Source organism: Megalops cyprinoides, chromosome 12 (genome assembly GCF_013368585.1).
Source record: "Megalops cyprinoides isolate fMegCyp1 chromosome 12, fMegCyp1.pri, whole genome shotgun sequence".
Lineage (NCBI taxonomy): Eukaryota > Metazoa > Chordata > Actinopteri > Elopiformes > Megalopidae > Megalops > Megalops cyprinoides.
The window spans coordinates 7188936-7208618 of record NC_050594.1 but is presented as its reverse complement, the minus strand read 5'-3'; the positions used below and the strand labels follow the sequence as shown (position 1 = coordinate 7208618).

Here is a 19683-nt window from a genome sequence, read left to right as displayed (position 1 = left end):
CTTCTGCCCCCTGCTGCTTAAGGAAGAAACTACTACTTCTGTCCATTCACATGACATTCTGTTGTCATATTTATCAGCTTAAAACATTCATCTCTTTTGCTATTATTTAAAGAAAAGGCATTAGATGCTTTTTGTTTGGGTGGTTTTGTGTCGTCAGTCTTTGTTTAGTCGATTCACTCATTTCATTTAAAGCAGTACTCTGGTCAAAAGTGACAGTTTTGAGTCATGAGTTTTACAATGTGTGTCCAGTTCCTCCAGTCGATGGCTCAAGCTAGCAAAGCTAGCATAGCGTGATGTTCAGCTGCTAGGACAAAATGGCGTTTCGTTAATCACAGCACTAGGTACAGTGTTCTGAAACACAGTCCAGCTGTCTGTGCAACGCTAACCAATAACCACTGTGCTTTGCTGGCTGTTGTGTTCTCACTGACAATGCCATCCACTCTCTCTCTCTCTCTCTCTCTCTCTCTCTCTCTCTCTCTGATAAAGCACATGACCTTCTTCCCGCCCTAGCTTATCGTAAAGTCATCATGTGTCTGCTTTTCACTGCAGTTAACACAGTGGCTCCTGATTTATATTTCTCATGCCTTGTTATTGCTGTTACGACAGAGCATCAGAGGTCACCTAATCAAAGAATGCACTTGCGTTTGAAAATACAGTCCGAAAAAAAAAAATTATTTTAGGCATTTATCAGGCAACAGAGATTATACCAGAGCATGACTCCTGAGATAGATAGCATTTATGTAAAATGACTTATTGATCGAATTTATAAATGAATTTGTGAATGATATTGATAATAGAACAGCTCAGCTTCATTCAGGCATAAATGCGTGTCCTCCTCTGTTTATAGTGAATCCAATGTGGGAAGATCTCTTTGCATTTAACACTGTTAAATCTTATTCCTGAGAGGACTTTTGAAGTCTTTTTTTTGAGACAACACTGATTTATTTCAGCAAGTCCTACTGAGGGGGTTTATAGGATGTAAACCAGTTAACCCCTTTGCTGTGATAGACAGCTGCATTCTGTAAATCTTAGTGTCCCAAATCGCCCATTGGCATACTATTTTGTATGCCTGGCAAGTACATTCATACATAATAGTACAGATAGTATAGTTTACTTGAAAGTATGCAAATGTCATATTATGACGACCTAAAACAGAAGGATGCATCGACTCCACACTGTCCAGGAAGTGTTTCACGGGCAAGGATTCTGACAGAGTTCAAAATGGGGGAGAAAAAACGTTTTCAGTTCGTATTATTTTATCATCTGATGCACTGTTGTTCAAGTGACCATGCCATTTGTAGTATGAAATTGTGAGAGCAAAATGCCATAGCTTGCTAGTTAGCAATTCTTATGTTGTGAAGGTCAGTTTGTTAACGTAGAATTATGATGCAGAAGTGCATCCACAATGCAAGCATACTGTGTGCTTTCATACTTCTTATATGTGCTAAAGTATTTGGTACTGATTTGTACTTCGCAGCACATTAGTGTAGTGTATGATAGTGTACGGTTTGGGATAAAACCTTGAAGTAATCTTGAAGTAATGACAAGAGCGTACAAAGAAAAAGCAGCTGTTTCTGATACTCGGTTCATTCTGATGAAAATTTCTGGATGGTAGTGAGACTAGCTTGTGTCATTGACTGGAAGAGTCTGTAAGTCCTGCTGAGTTTGATTTTTGTTTTTGACCCGAGTTCACTTTAAAAAAATGGTACCACGTGCTGTAATTTTCAAAACAAATTTTGAAAAAAATTCAGTTTTACCCCCCTTTTTCACAGGATTGCCCCTTCCTCTACGTCTGCTAGCGCCCCACGCTGCAATGTGAGCTAACGACCTTCCAACCCCCTGGTCAGAGTTGAAAGGTCACAGCGTCACGTTACTGTCTGTCCTGAGGGGGTTGCAATCACTGATAAGACATCAGTGATACTCACCCTCTTACCCACAATGCATTGTCCCCATGGCCAAGTGCTCACGCTTTCCCGGTGTTCATTTACAAACTTTGCAGACAGGATTTATCTTCGTCATTAGATCAGACAGCAGTGAATTCCCCCCCCCCCCCTTCTGCTCATGGGAAATGTAGTTTATGGCCCTCGGGGAGCTGGGGGAGGATCTCCGTTCCTCCGTTCGTCTTATTGGTTCCTCCACGCCCACCACGTTTAATTCGTCTTCCTCCTCATCCTCTGATTGGATCGTTGGAAAAGAAAAATGGGCACCATGTGTGTTCTTGTGACACAGGAAAAAATGCTTTATTACAGTTATCTCATTTTTATTAGCTCTATTTATTGTTTTTTTTTTTATTTTCTCACTGCCAGATAATCAGATAAGCAGTGGGTTTTTGTGGTCTCTTCATCTATTAAGTTTGTCTCTGGTCATCTGGTGGCATTTATCACAGCTCAGAGTGTTGTGGACTGCTACCTGTGTGTACGCCGTGTGTTGAGTGTGTGTGAAAGTGGTGCGAGTGAGTGAGTGTGTCAGGTGGTGTAAAGATGAGTGTACAGTTTTGTGAGAGTGTGTGAGAGAAGGAAGAAGGTGTGCAATGGTGAGTGTGTGTGGGATGAAGTGATGTTAACAGGTGTGTGATGGTTATGTTCGCAAGCATCACCTCAGAGCAGGAACTGTGGTGATTAACTGATCTATATGTTGTCAGGATGGGCTGCTGGTGGACACAGATGGTAACACTGCCTGATCCGTATGAAATAAAGAATAGTAATAGTAATCAGCACATGATCTGCTCTAAAGTGATGCCCTCAAACAAGCAGGTAACATATGTGTGAGAGAGAGGAAGTGATGCAATCAGGTGTGTGCGGAAGCAAGGAAGTGGTGTAATTATTTGTGTGTTGGTGAGTATGAGAGGGAGAAAGGAGCTGATGCAATCAGGTGTGTGAGAGAGAAAGCGGAAGTGATGTCATCCGGTGTGTGACGGTGAGTGACTATCCTGTGGCTTCCTCCAGGCCTCACGGAGAGAGTTCAGGGCTCACCTGGATGAGGTCATCACGCTCAAGTCAAGGTACTCTACCTTGGACCAGGTAAACAGTTAACCTTCCTCCGAACTACAAGCATGCAGGCATCACAGCACACCGCTGAGAGAACTAAAAGGAAAGGAAACCCAGACGGCCAGTTACCTCAGATCACAGCAGAACTCCATGCTGAATGGAAATTTAGCTTCCTACAGATTGGGCCGCTTGATCCTTATTTGACTGTCTGCTTGCACAGACGTTCACTCATGTGTTCCCATAATGCACTGTACACTCTGTGGTTCACTCTCAGAGGAGTGCACCCATCCCAGAAGAGACAGTGAATTATGAGAAAGGGGAACTCAGTGAACATACAGGTCCCCTATAAACCGGGTTGCAGAGATGCCTGGCTCTTATTCCACATACTCAGCCAGAAAAAGAGAGAATTCCTAATTTCTAGAACATGTATTTCCTGTATAAGATTTTTTTTTGCCTAGTACTAGCGGTTGAAACTCACAGGCAGCCCCCACTAGCTCTGAGTTTGGTATCACAAAGATGTGATGCGAGGTCTTTATGAAGACCTTCCCTTAACTCTTGAGGAGGAGTGTTTCAGCGCTAATGGCAAAAAGGCATCTCCATTCTGAGCCATAACTCTCACACACTGTGAACTCTCACACACTGCGCAGACAAGCTCAGTGCACCTCCCCCTCACGCAGGTAATACCAGTGCACATCACAGCTGCGCAGTCAGTCTGTCCGTGTGTTTCTGCATCTCTGCGCAGTCAAGAACAGCATAGCTCACACTCACATAGATGTGAATGCACCTCACAGCTGCGCAGTTAGTCTGTCTCTGCGCAGTCAAGGACAGCATACCTTACTCTCACACATAAAGGAATGCTCCTCACAGCTGCGCAGTTGCCTGTCCACGTGTTTCTCTGTATATCCGTGTAGCCAAGGACAGTGTACCTCACGCTGACCCAGTCAAACAGTCAAGCCCTGTGTGTCACATGTAATAGGCAAAACATGAATGAATCCATTTAAATCATAATTAATTGAATGATTCAATAATTAATTAACAAACTAGTAAAAAGTAGAAGTAGCTAAGAAACAAAAAACAGTAGAACCCCTGGGCTGCTCGCAAGGGTGCTGTTTTGCACACCGCCCTGTTCGTGCTTCTCTGACTGGGCTGTACACACACTCATTAATCCTCATTATAACTCATCGATCCCAATGCATACTCATTTTCACCGTCCTCACCAATCCATGTCTACCACCTTATTCATTGTGTGTGTGTGTGTGTGTGTGTGGGTAGATGTGGGAGAGAACATACTGTATGTGCGTGTATGTGTGTATACAAGGGTGTGTGTGCATGTATATATGCGTGTGTGTGTTTGTTTTTGTGCATGTGTGTTTGAGTGCGTGTGCAGTATGCATGTGTATGTGTGTGTGTGAGGCAGTGTCTGGCACAGAGAGGTGTTATAGCCCGTTTATCACACTTGTTTTCCATTTTGATATCAGTCCATTCATTGGCCCATCCATTCATTCTCTTCTCCTCCACTGTGTGTGGCGGGCTTCAGTGCAGAGCTGTGGACAGCCACTCCACAGAGGCAGAAGGATCCCGTTGCCATGGATGCTCCCGTTTCCAAGGATGCTCCCGTTTCCCAGGAGCCCTTTGCAGGCCAAGGGTCAGGGAGATTAAACAGGCGGGAACAGGGAGAGAGACACGGCAGGAGGGTCTCACAGAGCAGGCAGAGAGAGGAGACGGGCAGAGGAAGGAAGGACAGAGAGGGAGGGATGGAGAGAGGGAGGAGTGCTTGAAGGGGAGAGAGACAGAGAGAGAAGCACAGTGGGACTGCGGTTAGCACCGAATGTGGGTCCCAGCCCGGAGCACACAGTTCGGTGACCCCTTTGGTGCACAGAGAAGATTGCCCCAGAGCTGAACGCTTCCCCGTGCAGCACCCCTCGGAACGCCCATGGTGGCGTTGGCTCATTGCTGTTTCTGTGTCATTACGTTTTCCCTCTCACCTTTGCTCCTCACAAGTGCTGGCAGGCCTTCCTCGCATCCGTACATCGCTTGCTCGTGTGCTGTTGATCCATGGGTTTATTCATGCTGGAGGAGTGGGGTTTCAGTTGCAAAGTGAGGGTGTTTGGGGTGATCCTGGAAACCTGTCGGGTTTTGCTGTTCTGGTTGAGTGGCTCCAGCAAGACGTAATTGTGTGTGTCTGTGTGTATCTGTGTGTATCTGTGTGTGTGTGTGTGTGTGTGTGTGTGTGTGTGTGTGTGTGTGTGTGTGCGCGCCAGCCCTCATCAAAACATCTCAAAGAGAGTAACAGCAAAGGCATAACACCCCTTTTCATCACCAGTTGGAGAGTGTGGCCAGGTCACCAGTCTTTATCATTGGCTGTGGCAGGTTGAGGGAGGGGCAAGAAGTAAGTGGGTGGAGCTGAGATGCAGTGAAGTGTTAGTCGGGGGGGGTTCTGTCTGTTGTGCTTAACTTTGTCTGTGTCTAGCTTTCCTATTTTCTCTCTCCCTCTCTCTCTATCTTGTTCTTTCTCTTTATACTGAAGGCTTCCTCTGATATGTATAGTATAAAAGCTCATCTGTATTTCACATATGTCATTAACTTTTGAGTTTTCCGCCACTGTGCTGCCTCTAGTGGCCACTTTCATTATTTCACCTCATTTTCGCCTCCACGCCCACTGCACCTGTGTATCCCAGATTGATTCAGAGTCGCAGCTGGAAAAACAGACAAGTAATTTGTGGCCTGATGACAGATAACTCTGTAGTCTTCTCTGAATTCAGAGTGAATCTCAGAACATTTCTGAAAGATATTTTGTTTGATACGCTTCACAAAAATGTCAAGTCGTTTGTAAATGAATAGGCAGTAATGGCCATTCCATGATATATGACTCGATATTGCTTCTCATGCCGTAAGTCTGAATGTACATGTCTGCCTGAATGTTTGCTACATAGAAAAGCTGTACTGTGCTGTGTTCCTCCTTCTGTCTTCTCCTTCTTGCTCCACATCTTATTTGTTTCCTCCTCCCCCCAGCTATAACTGTTATTTTCACAACAACTAAATCGTCTGTGTATTTTTAATATTCAGCCCAAAAGGCTAATATGTTTCTCTCTTCCTCTTTTATGCACTTATGTTTTTTTTTTTTTTTTAATTTGCCTCTGTGGTGTACTCTGTTTTGATTTCGGTTTTGCCTGGCTGAGAATGAAACCACTGGTGACTTTACCTTTCTTTATTTCTTTTTTAATTTCCAATCTTTCTTCTGCTCTGTCTGTTATAAACCTTTTGTTTTTGTCCATGCAATAGCTCCACTATAGGTTGGAGGGGCTTAAAGATGATCGCAGGACGCATAGGACCTTCGACTCGAGAGTAACTATTCCCGAACAAAGGACCTGCTTCCATTCGCAAACTGTGCTTTGCGGCAGAAGTCCGACCTCCTTGCTTTACTCTCTCTCTCTCTCTCTTTTTCTCTCACTCTTTTTTCTTTCTCTCACTCAATCACCCACTCACTCCCTCACTCTTTCTCTCCGTAGCGATATCTGTCTTCTAACATCCTCCTCCTTTTCTATTTGCTAGTTTTGTGTAGTGTGGTGGAACTCTGTGGATGTTGCGTAGTTTTTTTTGTTTCTCTCTCTCTCTGTCTCTCTCTCTCTTTATCTCTCTTTTTCTCTCTTTAGTTCTTTATTTAGTCTTGGTTTACCCTCATCTAGCGGTTTGTTTCTGGTCTGTGCTTTTACTCCTCTCGGCCGTAGGACCATGCTGTGCCTCACCCTCCATCATCCTGTCTTGAGATCCTGCCTCACTGTTTGATTGGTTTTGGTGTCTGTGGTGGTCTTTGAGTTGAGTTGGTTTTTTGGACATACTGTGTATAGAATGTCTCTGACGACTGTTGCTGGACTCTTGCCCATGTGTCACTCTCCCCTTTAGGCCAGGGGCATTGTGTTTCAGATGTCCCGGGGCGGGGGGGGGGGGGGGGGGGCATTGGGTGCAAAGGGGTGGGGTTACAGCAAGGTGAGCCCTCCTCTAGCAGAGCACTGGCTCAGTGCTTGGTCACATGACCAGGCTTCTTTGAGAGTGTTGCTAGCATGTCCAGTCCTGTGGATGCTGGTGTCAGTAATGACATTTAAATACTAGAGTGCGGTTTTAAACCCCATCCCCAAGAGAAAGTAGAGCTGCACCCCTAACCCCACTTCTGCCCCTCCCCCCCCCCCCTCCCCCCCAGCCCCAAGTCCTCACAAAAGATGAGTGGCAGAGAGTACATCTCAACCATGCAGTCTGTGATTACTGTTTAAAAAATTCTCACACTAATGTCCTTGGCCTAAGGGAATATCATTTTTTATAAAATATCATTCATGTTATGGTTGTTAGAATAGCTGCTGTTAGAATTATTATTATTGTTGCTGTTATTGTTAATATGAGTAGTATTGTATTTTGTGCAGAAATCTTTCTAAATCAGGGCAGTAATGTGGGAAAAGCTCTCTCACTATTTGCAGGTCTCTTTAATAAGAGGGCCATTTAGGTACAGGCGCCAGGGAGATGGATCAGGTGGGTGGGGCAAATATAAGGAAGAGGTGGAGGAAGATGAGGGGTTCAGAGCTGGATGGAGATACATTGGGAGAGAAGGAGGGATGTATGTCAGGGAATGGGCTGTAATTTCACCCCGCCCCCCATCTCCTAAACCAGATCTCCCCTATGATAGTGCCAACTGTCTGTGCCTCCACACTTCAGCTTGTACGGTTTTGGGTGGCGTCCGTCGGTTGGGTAACGGAATTCCCACCCTCATAGGTTAGAACCTGCCGGGATGACAAGTACCTGCCAGGAGACCCTGAGAAAGCTGGGTGATCTCGCAGAAGCGGGGGGGAATGTTTTGTGGTGAAAGCGGGAATCGGGGGTTGAAGACACCCATTACTGTAGTGTGTTTTATTTTAAAACCCAGATAAATCGCAAGCATGCAAGAGGTAACAATAGCACTGAAGGGTGGGAGACAGTGGACCACCATAGGTCCTAGCGTTAACAGAACGTTGCATTAAAAAGCAATATTTCCAAATGGCAATAATAATAATGATGATAACAGCTGGAACCTTAGATAGAAAACTACAAACATGTTACTTGTGTTACGAGGCTTTTCTCTTTTGTTGCCGTTGGTTACATGTTTAGAGGAGCGTTCTTATCTCTGAAGCCAGTCAGAGGAGTACTTCCTGTTCTTTTCTAGATAGCACCGTAGGTGCAGTCGTTCTTGTGTTCTCACCTCATCCATCCTCTCTTGCTCTCTCTCTCTTTCTCTCTCTCTCTCTCTCTCTCTCTCTCTTTCTCTCTCTCTCTGTCTCTTTCTCTTACTCCGTCTCTCTATCTTCACATATAGGTGCAGTCACGCTGCAGTAGCAAAGAGAACATCCTGAGAGCCAGTGAGTATTTGTGCACGAACCTGGTTCTGATGACTGTTCCGGTGCGAACCCGGCACTGGTTCTGGGGACTGTTACGGTGGTGAATACCGCTGGTTCTAATGAGTGCTCTGTTGCCATGTAGCCCTGGCTTTAATGACTGTGCCGGTGCTAAATAGCGCTGGTTTTTAACGACTCTTCCACCACCCACGGTTCTCTGAGATGGAATTCAACGCTAATTAGAGGAAGAGCGCTCCGCGGTGTGTTTGTGAGAGAGAGAGAGAGCAGGAACGAGCAAAGGAAGCGAGAGGGAGACAGAAGGAAAGAGATGCCTGGGGCCTCTAACCCACCTATAAAACATGAGAGCATGGTTATTAATATATGTATGTATATAATGTAGCCTCATTGGCCTTCTTTCCCTCTCTTTGTAGCTGTACACACAAACATACAAAGCACCCAAAAACACACACACACACACACACACACACACACACACACACACACACACACACACACACACATATACAAGCTCAGACACGCACAGATATATGTACACACATCTATAGGCATGCACTCACATGCATACAACTATTAACGGACACACAGAGGTGATAGCAGTCAGGCATAGCTTTATTCTGTTCTCGTCAGCAGTTTTTGAGTAAATGAAAAGTGAAAAATCAGCTCCCAGAAGCACCATCCAACAGTTACCCCCAGGATCACCACTTCCTCAGTTTGGCAGATCCTTTAGGGACCTCTCTGAGCATCCCCAAATAATTTCTCATCTCCCCTGTCAAGACCTAATGGCTAAATTTTGTTCAGCAATTTAGGTTTGTGAACCAAGGATTGTGTAAGACTCTTTTATGCAATCACACAGCCAGGTTACAAGCTCTCTGTAATGTACTGAAATGAAGCTTAGATCTGTGGGCAGTCTTTAGGTTGGTCAGTGTTTTGGGGTTCATGATGTCCCTCTCTCTGTCCCCTTCCAAGGTCACAGCGCTGTGGACATCACAAAGGTGGCCCGAAGGCACCGCATGTCCCCCTTCCCCCTCACCTCCATGGACAAGGCCTTCATCACTGTGCTGGAGATGACCCATGTCCTGGGCACAGAAATAATCAACTACAGAGGTGAGGGCTTGGCAGCCCCTGCGTACCCCCACCCCCTACCCACCACCCATTACATCTCCCGCTGCTCCCTCCCCCACCACTGACATTAACCCAACACTGACCACTGATAAACGTATACCACTGACACACTCCCAACACTGACACTTACAGTACTGACACTCCCCCAGCACTGACTGTCTTATACCACTAACATTATCACAACACTAACGATTAACGTTATACTGCTGACATGCTCCCATCACTGACACTTACAGTACTGACACTCCCCCAGCACTGACATTCTTACAGCGCTGACAGTCCTATACCACTTACATTAAGCCAACACTGACCACTGACATTATACTGCTGGCACACTCCTACCACTGACACTTACACTACTGATACTCACCTAGCACTTACACCAACGTCAGCAGCACTGACACCCAAACATCACTAAAACTGACCCACGATTGACACTCCCACACCACTGTCACTAACCCACCACTGACACTAACCCACTACTGACACTTCCACAGCACTGACACTCTCACATTACTGACACACTCACTACTGCAGCGTTTCCCAAACCTCTCCTGGAGAACCCCTTGTCCTGCATGTTTTAGATCTCTCCCTGCTCCAAAACAGCTGATTCAAATGATCAGTTTGTTATTAAGCAGCTCCAGGAGTTCATAACGAGTTGATCATTTGAATTCGGTTTGTTGGAGCAGGGAGAGATCTAAAACATGCAGGACCAGGGGTCCTCCAGGAGAAGTTTGGGAAATGCTGCACTGCTCTACTGTATTGGACACTCCTTCGCTACTAAAACTCATATACCATTGACATTGCCACTACTGTACTGGACACACTTACCACACTGACACCACTGAACCACTGACGCTCATATTCCATATTTTGGACACCACCCTCCCCCGTTTCCCCCCTTCTGTTACATTTTTTCATCTGCAGAGCCCCAGTCATTAATCCTAATTATTCTTTTCCTAACCAGTCACCGCTCATACCCTAATCCCATTAAAATCACTGATCCAGCAGCTCCCCATGCAAAGGGCTTGACTCAGAAAAGGTCACTGTGAAGGAGGATGGGAAGATTATTCACCCTGCAGCATTGTAGAAAAGACAGATCTGTTCCTGCTCTTCAGACATATGGCGCAGGAGGGCTGATGATTCGTCTTGTTGTTTTTGTAGCTTCAGAATTCATACTCCATACCTTTGTTTGTAAATCATCCACATTGTGTCTGGCCCTCTGTTACATCCACTGAAAAGAGATGCTGCATATGAATATTTTTAAATAGTCATTTCGACCCTCGGTTGAGGATTTTTTTCTAATGGATTTTTTTTTTGTCTTTTTTGTAATTTAAAGATTCATACTTCATACTTATATACAGTATGTACATTACTCTCTCTGATGACAGGTAGAGTTAGACCACCTATATAATAGTTGGAGTGAACATAACTAGTTACATTTCATACTGGCAAAACAGCTCTGGAATTTAATTGAATAAGATAAATTGGCATTAGCTGTTGTGAGAAACTAATGACTGTTTCGCTAGCTTGTGACACATTCATTCCGTGGCTTAAGACCAGAGTGCTTTGAGACTGTAGCTTCTGTCTTTACTCCAGCTATTCATTATTGGTGAACTAAAAGGCCTTTTCACCAATCCATCACTAACAGACCACCACTCCTGCATGCTGACTAACCTGGTCACACCTGCCTGGTGTTGTGGTTTATTTTTTGGGAGGGTGGGGAGGAGAAGGTGGGGGCTGGATTGAGGTAGGGGGATCACATCACAGTGTTCAGTGACTCCCTAAACACTTAACATGTGTGAGACAGGACCTGGAGCCTGTGACCACCCCCCCCCCCCCAAACTCCCGCCCACCTCCCCAACACATAAGCCTTTGTGAGCCCTCGTCAGTTTGGAAACTGTGGAAAAAAGCCCCATTTTTCTACTACTTCAGGAACAAAGACAGAGAAGCGAATCAGTGCCAATGCCTCACTCGTGCACTGGCATCACACAGGTCAGTGGTCCCGCCCCCTTGCTCAATGTAGGGGCGGAGCCGGGGATGGGCAGGGAGTGCACGCCTCTCTCTCTCTGTCTTCTCACTGCTCAGTGCTGTTTCGCCTCCAGACCAGCAGGGAGCGCTAGGGTTTTCAGAGCAGGCCTTTGGCTGCTGTTCTTGTTGCATGAACCCCGCTGCTGTGCCCCCTCATGAGAGCTGCTGATCTCACGTTCCTGCAGAGACGAGTGGCCGGAGCCCCACACCCAGGTCGTACCCATAATGCACTCTGTCACCCAGAGGCTGGGGGGTGAAGCACCTGGGTGGAGGGGTGGTGCTTCAGCCTCTCTGCTTCAGCTCAGAATCAAATGGAAAGGATCAGAAAAGGATAAAGGAGAGATTATGGACAGAGACAAGAAAGACAAAGTTTTTTCCCTTGCCAAGCTTCGCCAGCTTGCTCCATTGATTTTTTTTTTTATATTTTGAGTATGACTTAAATGATTTATTCATGCTTCACAAAAAGGCCATTTGCCTCTTCTGTTTGAAGAGTGTCCCGGTCAGTGAGTGGCGGTTTGCAGTCCCCAGCATGGCATCTACACCAGCATGCCACACCATGCTGGCTCTGGCTGATTGCACCTGAGCACACAGTCACAGCCGACACGCTACACATTCACAAAACAGGGCTAGCATTGGGTCGAGCCCTGCCTGGACACTGACTGAGAGCACTGTGATTTTGTGCATAAAAGTTGTTATTTATGTGTAAAAAGCAGTGGTCTTGATGCTCATGGTCAAGAATTTGGAATTTGTTGTAGCTAAATTGATGATCTCCTGTTGTCTTTGGAGTGTGGAGGATGAAATTTTCAAACATGGAGCAAATGGGAGTGACAGGAAGTGATGAGAAGCACAAGCAGGTGGGAACGTTTACAGGAAGTGTAAGTGTTGGGTAGGAGGGAGATGTAGCTGTGTGTAAGTTTTTTACCGGCTTGTAAATGAAGCCCCCTATCAAAAACTACTGGTGACTTCCTGCCAAATGTGTTTCCACCCCGACACCAAGTATATTTGCTTTTTTTCTGAAGTACCAGCCCCACCTAGCAGTCCAATCTGCAGGTTTGCCAAATTTCAGGAGAAACTGGCCGTAGCAGCAATAAAAAGAAGGTTTAAAAATATCATATTCGGAGCATGGCGCAGTGGAACATAACTGGCTTCGTCACACCAGAGTCTCCTTATCCCACTGCTGTCAAGAGCCCTCTAGAAATTCATAAGGTCCCTATGAGCTTCTAAGCTGATTTCAGTGAGAGATGCAGGTATCAACCAGTCAGTGTTTGCTCTGCTGTGGTGCATTGTGGGACTTGTAGTGTGAATAACAGCTGTTAGCCACAGGGATTGTATGGTATTGTAATTGTATGCACTCCTTACGCTTCAGCGCTCCTGCACAAGGGAAGAGAATGTCATCATGACAGATTCCAAAGTTAGGGCGAAAAGCGGGGAATTTAAATCTGATTTGTATGGGACCCCCAAAGCGTGAAAGCACTGTCTTTTTAACATGCTATCATGTCCGTCACGCCAGTGTGTGATTTAAAACGCCAGTGAGAGTTGAAAAAAAAAACAACAGCCAAATCTCATTATAGTCATGGTTTATTCTATGCTGTCCACCCTGTCACTAAGTAACCTTTTGTCTTTTGGAAATTGTCCAGATCTGTGGTTTCTCTTGGCCATTTTAACCCTGCCAGGGATGGAATTGATAAGCGGCCGCAGAGACGAGCCCACAGACCTGCCCCACGGTTCTGCCACGCCAGCACAGGACAGCTGTGGGTTTGTCGTGAATGGATTGTCGCAGGCGATCGTTTGAGAGGCCTGTCGCATTTACCTTCTCCGCCGTTCCACCTCTGCCACGCTCACGTCTCCTCCACCCGGAGCTGCCAGCCCGTCAGGGAGCTTTGTTTCGAGTGAGCTGCGTCGCGTCGAGAGCCGCGGGCGCCAGGGGGGCGGCTTTGTGCGCAGAGTCGAGCTGTCGAGTGGATCCCCACTGCTTCACAGCCCTGGCTTCTGACAGAAGACCGCGGCGGAGGACCGGACTGGCTCTCCGCTTCCTCTGAGGAGCGACCAAGCGCTCGGGACCAGCGCAGGCCGCGTGGGCGTTACCGAGGCACTGTCTTCTGAAGTAACGCGGCCTGTCGGCTTTTATCTTTCCTGCCGCGCGTCTACAGGCCCCGCGCTGCAGAGGACATGGATAGATAGATGCGTAGATCAAAGACAGAGGAGAGGATGGACAGATAGGTGGATGGATAGGTAGATTAGTCAGGTTAAAGGATGTGTGTTATTTTTGCTTAACATGAAGCACACACTGAGCGCCAGCCGATACTGCGCTACTTACAGCGCCCATGACGAACGCCTTGACAAATTCGCCATGAAGGAACTGCCTTAATTAATGGCGCTAATGAGGAAATGAACATGGGGTCCGGTGCGCGACACGGCCTTCTCCGCCATTGAGAAAGAGGAACCTGGTAACGCGCTCACGGCTGCATTGTTTCATCATCTCATGAATGAGCAGCGTCCTGACCGACGCGGCGGCGCGAACTGCTGTGTGGAACCGAGGAGGGATGTTTCGCTTTGATGCGGGGCGGCGTAGTGGTTTCTGTCGCCGCGCTCGGCGGTGTTGTACCATTTTTCCGGGTTTTTGTTGTTGTTGTCGTCGTCGTCGTCGTCGCCGTGCGCCTGAGGGAATGTGGTCGGGTTTACAGCGGTTTGATTGTGGCTGCCAGTGCTCGTTTCTCCTCTTCTTCTCTCTCTCTCTCTGTTATGTAGTCATGCATCATGTCTTTACAGAGATCACTCCTCACGCATCTTTTTTGATCGCGGAATGCAGGGGAGAGGGGGTAGGGGTTGGGTGGGGGGTGGGTGGGGGGTGGTTGCTATATTTAGCCCCTCAACAGATGTGGGTATTTTAGTGCTGTGAGACTTCTCTAATCAGCTTCCAGCAGAAGAAAAGCCTCTGTCTCTCTCTCTTTCCTCTCTCTCTCTCTCTTTCTCTGTTGCTCTGTCTCTCTCTCGCTCACTCTTTCACCCCCCCTTCCCCCCATCCCCCCCCAACCCCCCGTGCTCTCTCTATCCCCTTTAATGTGGAGAGCTTGTAGCCTCTCCCCAGAGGTCCCTGGTTCGAGTAATGAGGAGATGAAGGAGAAGCTTTTATTAGTAGGTCTCCTTTCGTCTGAGCCAATCACATCCTCACCATGTCAGCAAGCTTCACCCAGCTGCCATGAAGAGAGCAAACCCCCCCCCCCCACCTCTCAACCTCCACCAATGACACGCCTCGTTTACTCATAACGTGTCTGCATCTTTTTATCCACCGTTTTACCTGAAGTGTTTCAAACTCGTGTCGCTGATGTGAGGAGTGTGTACTGTTTGGCTATGTTGCTAGTTAGCGGTGTGCAGGAAGGTGAGTTGGGCGCGTGGCTGATGATGTCATAAGCACCGACACCGCCGGCATGCGCTTCACCTGTCATCTACATACCCCTTGAAATCTGTATCTGTGTAACGTGCTCTCCGTCTCCCTCTCTCTCTGCCCCTCTCTTCCTCTCCTGCAGATGGGATGGGGAGAGTCCTGGCCCAGGATGTCTATGCCAAAGACAACCTGCCCCCGTTCCCTGCCTCTGTGAAGGACGGCTATGCCGTCAGAGGTGAGGTCCCTTGCACCGAATCTTAGATTCAGCACACTCTGTCTCGTCCCTTTTTCGCTTCACGTTTTTGCCCCTCGTGGGAGGAGCCATGGGTCGGCCTGTCCCTCTCTCCTGCCCCCTGTGGGCGGCAGTGTAGCGTAGTGGTTAAGGAGCAGGACTCGTAACCGAAAGGTTGTCAGTTCGATTCCCCACGGGGGCACTGCTGCTGTACCCTTGGGCAACTTAACCCATAATTGCCTCAGTAAATATCCAGCTGTGTAAATGGATAACATTGTAAAAAAAAAAAAAAAAAAGCTGTAATTGATGTAAGTTGCTCTGGATAAGAGTATCTGCTAAATGCCAATAATGTAATGTAATGTAATGCCTCCTGCAGCTTGCACGGTCTCTCTCTCTCTGTTTCAGCGGCCGACGGCCCGGGAGATCGCTTCATCATTGGGGAGTCGCAGGCCGGAGAGCAGGTGAGCCCCTCAGGGGGTCTTTACACTCACTCCTGTAACATGTATCACACATACACCCTAACCTCTCGGCAGCGTAGCATAGTGTCAGGGGTCAGGGCTTGTAACCGAAAGGTTGTCGTTTCGACTCCCTGCTGGGGCACTGCTGCTGTACCTTTGCATAAGGTACTTATCCCAGAATTGGTTAAATATGCAGCTGTATAAATGTGCATAACATGTTAACATTGTAAGCAATGTAAATCGCTCTGGATGAGAGCGTCTGCTAAATGACAGGAATGTAATATAATTTTATAGGTCACGCATAGACCCTAATTTCTCATATTGATCATACATATACCCTTATCTATGACATAGATCACACTTATCTCTAATATGAGTCACACAGGTAACTGCCAAAATAAAGGAAACGCCAACATAAGGCATAATATTAGGGCGTTGGGTCACCAGAGCAGCCTCAGTGTGCCTTGGCATAGATCCTACAAGTGTGTGGAACTGTATTGGAGGGATGCGACACCATTCTCCCATGGGAATTCCCTCAGCTGATGTTTTGCTGATGGTGGTGGAAAGTGCTGCCCTGACGTGGGTCACACCTCGTCCATTTTCTCTCCCATTGGTTATCCTTACGCATCTCTAATGTGGCTGACACGGTCTTCATCTCCAATTTCAAGTTGGCCTAAAGTCTTTTTAGACATGCAAGGGAAATAATCATTTCTAGGACTAACATTAAGTGCTGGCAGAAGCAAGATTTGTAACAGGTGTTTTGTATTGCGTGTAGAGGTGACGTTAACTGCAATGCTCCTTATTCTTCTATTCCATTTTAATTCCACTCCATCAAGCGGTGACAGGTGTGTTTGCAATGGCCAGGTACAGCAGTGGTAACTGTCATTAGTTGTCGCTCTGGTACTGTAGTGTGGCAGAATTCGTGCGGGCTGGGCATTGTGTTCTGCTGTGTATAGAGGGTGCACTGAGTGGGGGAAATAGCTGGGTTAGTGATCGTGGGTAATGAAGTCTTTCGGTCTGTCAGTCACCAGATCCCCACAGGCTAGCTAACCATGTGGTGCTCCTTACAGGTCAGTGGTTCATTAGCGCAGACAGGCATCTTCAGAAAAGGCTCTGGTGTGGAAGCAGTATTTATGACCTGAACAGATGTTTGCTTTAGTTTTTTTTGTTTTTGTTTTTTTGGGGTGGTTTTTTTTTTTTTAGGACCTCTGTCCATGGTGCTGAAGTCAGATAAATTAGACACTGCGTTACAGGTTAGTTGGAGGTCATCCGGGATGGCACCTACTCTCTGACAATAAGAGGAGACCATGGTGTGTTCGGTGTGTTGAGTCTGTTTTCGGTAAGAGTGTGTATCTAATGTGTGCGTGTGTGTGTGTGTGTGCGCACATGCGTGTGCGTGTATGTGTGCGCGTACGTGTATGTGTTGTTTGTGTGCGCGTGCGTGTGTGTGTTTGTGTGTGTACGTGCGTGTACGTGTTGTGTGCGTGTGTGCGTGCGTGTGTGTGTGTGTATGTGCGTGTACGTGTTGTGTGTGTGTATGTGCGTGTACGTTGTTGTGTGTGTGTGTGTGTGCGTGTGTGTGTACGTGCGTGCATGCGTGCGTGTGTGTCCGCAGCCCACCCACACGGTGATGCCAGGGCAGGTGATGCGGGTGACGACAGGAGCCCCCATCCCCTGCGGAGCCGACGCCGTCGTGCAGGTGGAGGACACCGAGCTGCTACGCGAGTCTGAGGACGTGAGTCGGGCGGCCTCTCTTACCCACAATCCTCCTGTCTTACCCACAATCCTCCTGTCTTACCTGCAGGCCTGCTGTCTCACCTGCAAACCTCTTCTCCTACCCGCAAACCTCCTCTCTCACCTGCAAGCCTATCCTTTAACTAGCAACCCATAGCACACATTCCCTCTCTTACCAGCAGCCCTCACCACTCACCTGCTAACCTCTTGCACCTGTATGCCTCATGCCTCTGTCTGACTGAGGCATGTCTAACTGCACTTCCTGTTACGGCAGGGCACAGAGGAGCTGGAGGTTCGGATCCTTGTGCAAGCGCGTCCGGGCCAGGACATCAGGTCAGTGAGCCGTTCCCGTGCCCCAGGTCAGCCCCCCCAGACCAGGTGCCGTCCCGGTCCTTCACTCATATCTTTCCCTTGTGCCACACAGACCCATTGGGCATGATATCAAGCGTGGAGAGTGTGTTCTGGCCAAGGGCACCCACATGGGCCCCTCTGAGATCGGGCTGCTGGCCACAGTGGGCGTCACCGAGGTGGAGGTGCAGAAGTTCCCTGTGGTGGCGGTGATGTCCACCGGGAATGAGGTAGGGATAGAGTCGGGCAGGTTACACCCACATAGACACACACTCACACACACTCACACACACTCATGCAAACATGCACACACAGAAACACTTGTACCCACATAAAAATGCACACACGCTCACATGCACACACAAAAACACGTGCATGCATATACACACTCACCCACCCACATACGAATACACACATACACACACGTCAATGCACCCACATGCAGAATACACACCTATGCAACCACATACAAATATACACACACACACAAGCTCATGGGCTTCCCTCTGGGTCCTCCCTGTAGCTGTTGAACCCGGAGGATGACCTGCACCCAGGGAAGATCCGGGACAGCAACCGCTCCACGCTGCTGGCCACCATCCAGGAACACGGCTACCCCACCATCAACTTGGGCATCGTCGGAGACAAGTATGACCTCTGACCCCCCGTTCCGTTACCCCCGATACATTCACAAACCGTGCTCCAGCCCTGACCCTCGCTCACAGCTGTCCCCTCTGTGTCCCCACCCCCCGGCAGTCCGGACGACCTCCTCAACGCCCTGAATGAAGGGATCAGCCGCGCCGATGTCATCATCACCTCTGGGGGCGTGTCCATGGGCGAGAAGGTAGGCCAATGACACCTCAAGAGGCATTTTTAAAAACTGTTCCCAGCCCACAGGCCACATACCACTCCTAGAAGGAACAACTTGTGGTCTGCTCACACTTCCCAGACACGTCATATAGACATTAAAATTGCTACAGTGAAGACGCTGGCCGTAAATTGCTTGCTCAGAGCAAGAATCAAACGTGCTTGTTTGTAATCTGCGGTGAGTCCCGCTGTTTTACAACTCTCACAGTGACTGTTTTCAGACGAGGACTGCAGGACTGATGCGGGCAGGCCGTTTGATTTTATTTTGTGTGGCGTAGGCAGAAATAGTAAATGCAGAAATGAAAAAATAAAACTCCTTCAAGACTGAGATCTGGTGTTGACGTTTTAAAAAAAGGAGGAAACCTTCACATGTACGTCAGCCTCAAAAATATCAGAATGTACCCAGCTAACTAGAATGGCCCACATTGGGAATAAAAAAAGATTTAATTACATGCCGTGGTTTTATTCTTGGAGAAAAAGTCTGCTATTTTTGTCACTACCGCCAAGAGTATAAGACGAAGTGTAATTAAATTCTGCACTGCTGTGTGAAAGTCTGACACATTCAGGAGTTTCGAATCCACGGGTGCAGATACCCTCTTACACGCATAAGAAAATTGCAGTCGGATTTTATTAATCTGAAAACAAGGGAAAAAACAATTGGTGAAAAAGATCGGCGAAAAAAAATCGGCGAAAAAAAGCTAACGCAATTCGGCCCTCAAGGTGAGGTGTCCGAATTACGAGTGACAAGTCCAGAGGATAATAATCTGTAATAGTCAAGCCTGGGACTGGAAGCCTGCCTAAGAAGGATGAGCAAGACTTGAGGATGATGTTCTTAAGGGATAGAAGGAAGGAGAGTGCTGGCTTGACTGTAGCCACTGGTAGAGGGCTCAGATGTCCTTGTCCAGCCATCAGCGGTACGAAGCTGCAGCAGGTGGAAAACCTCTGCTAATCAAGAGGAGCAGGACTGAAAGGTGTAAACAGGCTCAAAAACATTTAAAGTTCCTCCTGCATCAGAGTATTAAAACGCAAAAATGTCTTAAGGTTTTTACACAGCAGTGGATATTTACTTCATTCTGAGTTGTGGTCATTTGTTATGTTTTTTTTTTTGGGGGGGGGGGGAACGTGGATATGATTATTAGGATTA

The 19683-nt window shown here is 47.4% G+C and overlaps 1 protein-coding gene across 5 annotated transcripts in view; it reads left to right on the top strand.

The window, feature by feature from the left end:
- The window catches only part of gphna (gephyrin a), an 81996-nt gene that overhangs the window by 56207 nt on the left and 6106 nt on the right, over positions 1–19683 (top strand). For 2 of the 5 annotated variants that reach the window (XM_036541597.1, XM_036541596.1), the window contains 12 exons: positions 2946–3020; positions 6270–6332; positions 8326–8368; positions 9332–9469; positions 11423–11482; positions 15046–15138; positions 15541–15596; positions 17209–17328; positions 17602–17660; positions 17752–17905; positions 18199–18320; positions 18429–18516. In XM_036541597.1, coding sequence (XP_036397490.1) covers positions 2946–3020; positions 6270–6332; positions 8326–8368; positions 9332–9469; positions 11423–11482; positions 15046–15138; positions 15541–15596; positions 17209–17328; positions 17602–17660; positions 17752–17905; positions 18199–18320; positions 18429–18516 — 1071 coding nt within the window. The remainder of the gene's footprint in view (positions 1–2945; positions 3021–6269; positions 6333–8325; positions 8369–9331; positions 9470–11422; positions 11483–15045; positions 15139–15540; positions 15597–17208; positions 17329–17601; positions 17661–17751; positions 17906–18198; positions 18321–18428; positions 18517–19683) is intronic. The other 3 variants (XM_036541600.1, XM_036541599.1, XM_036541598.1) reach the window with 2 other exon arrangements.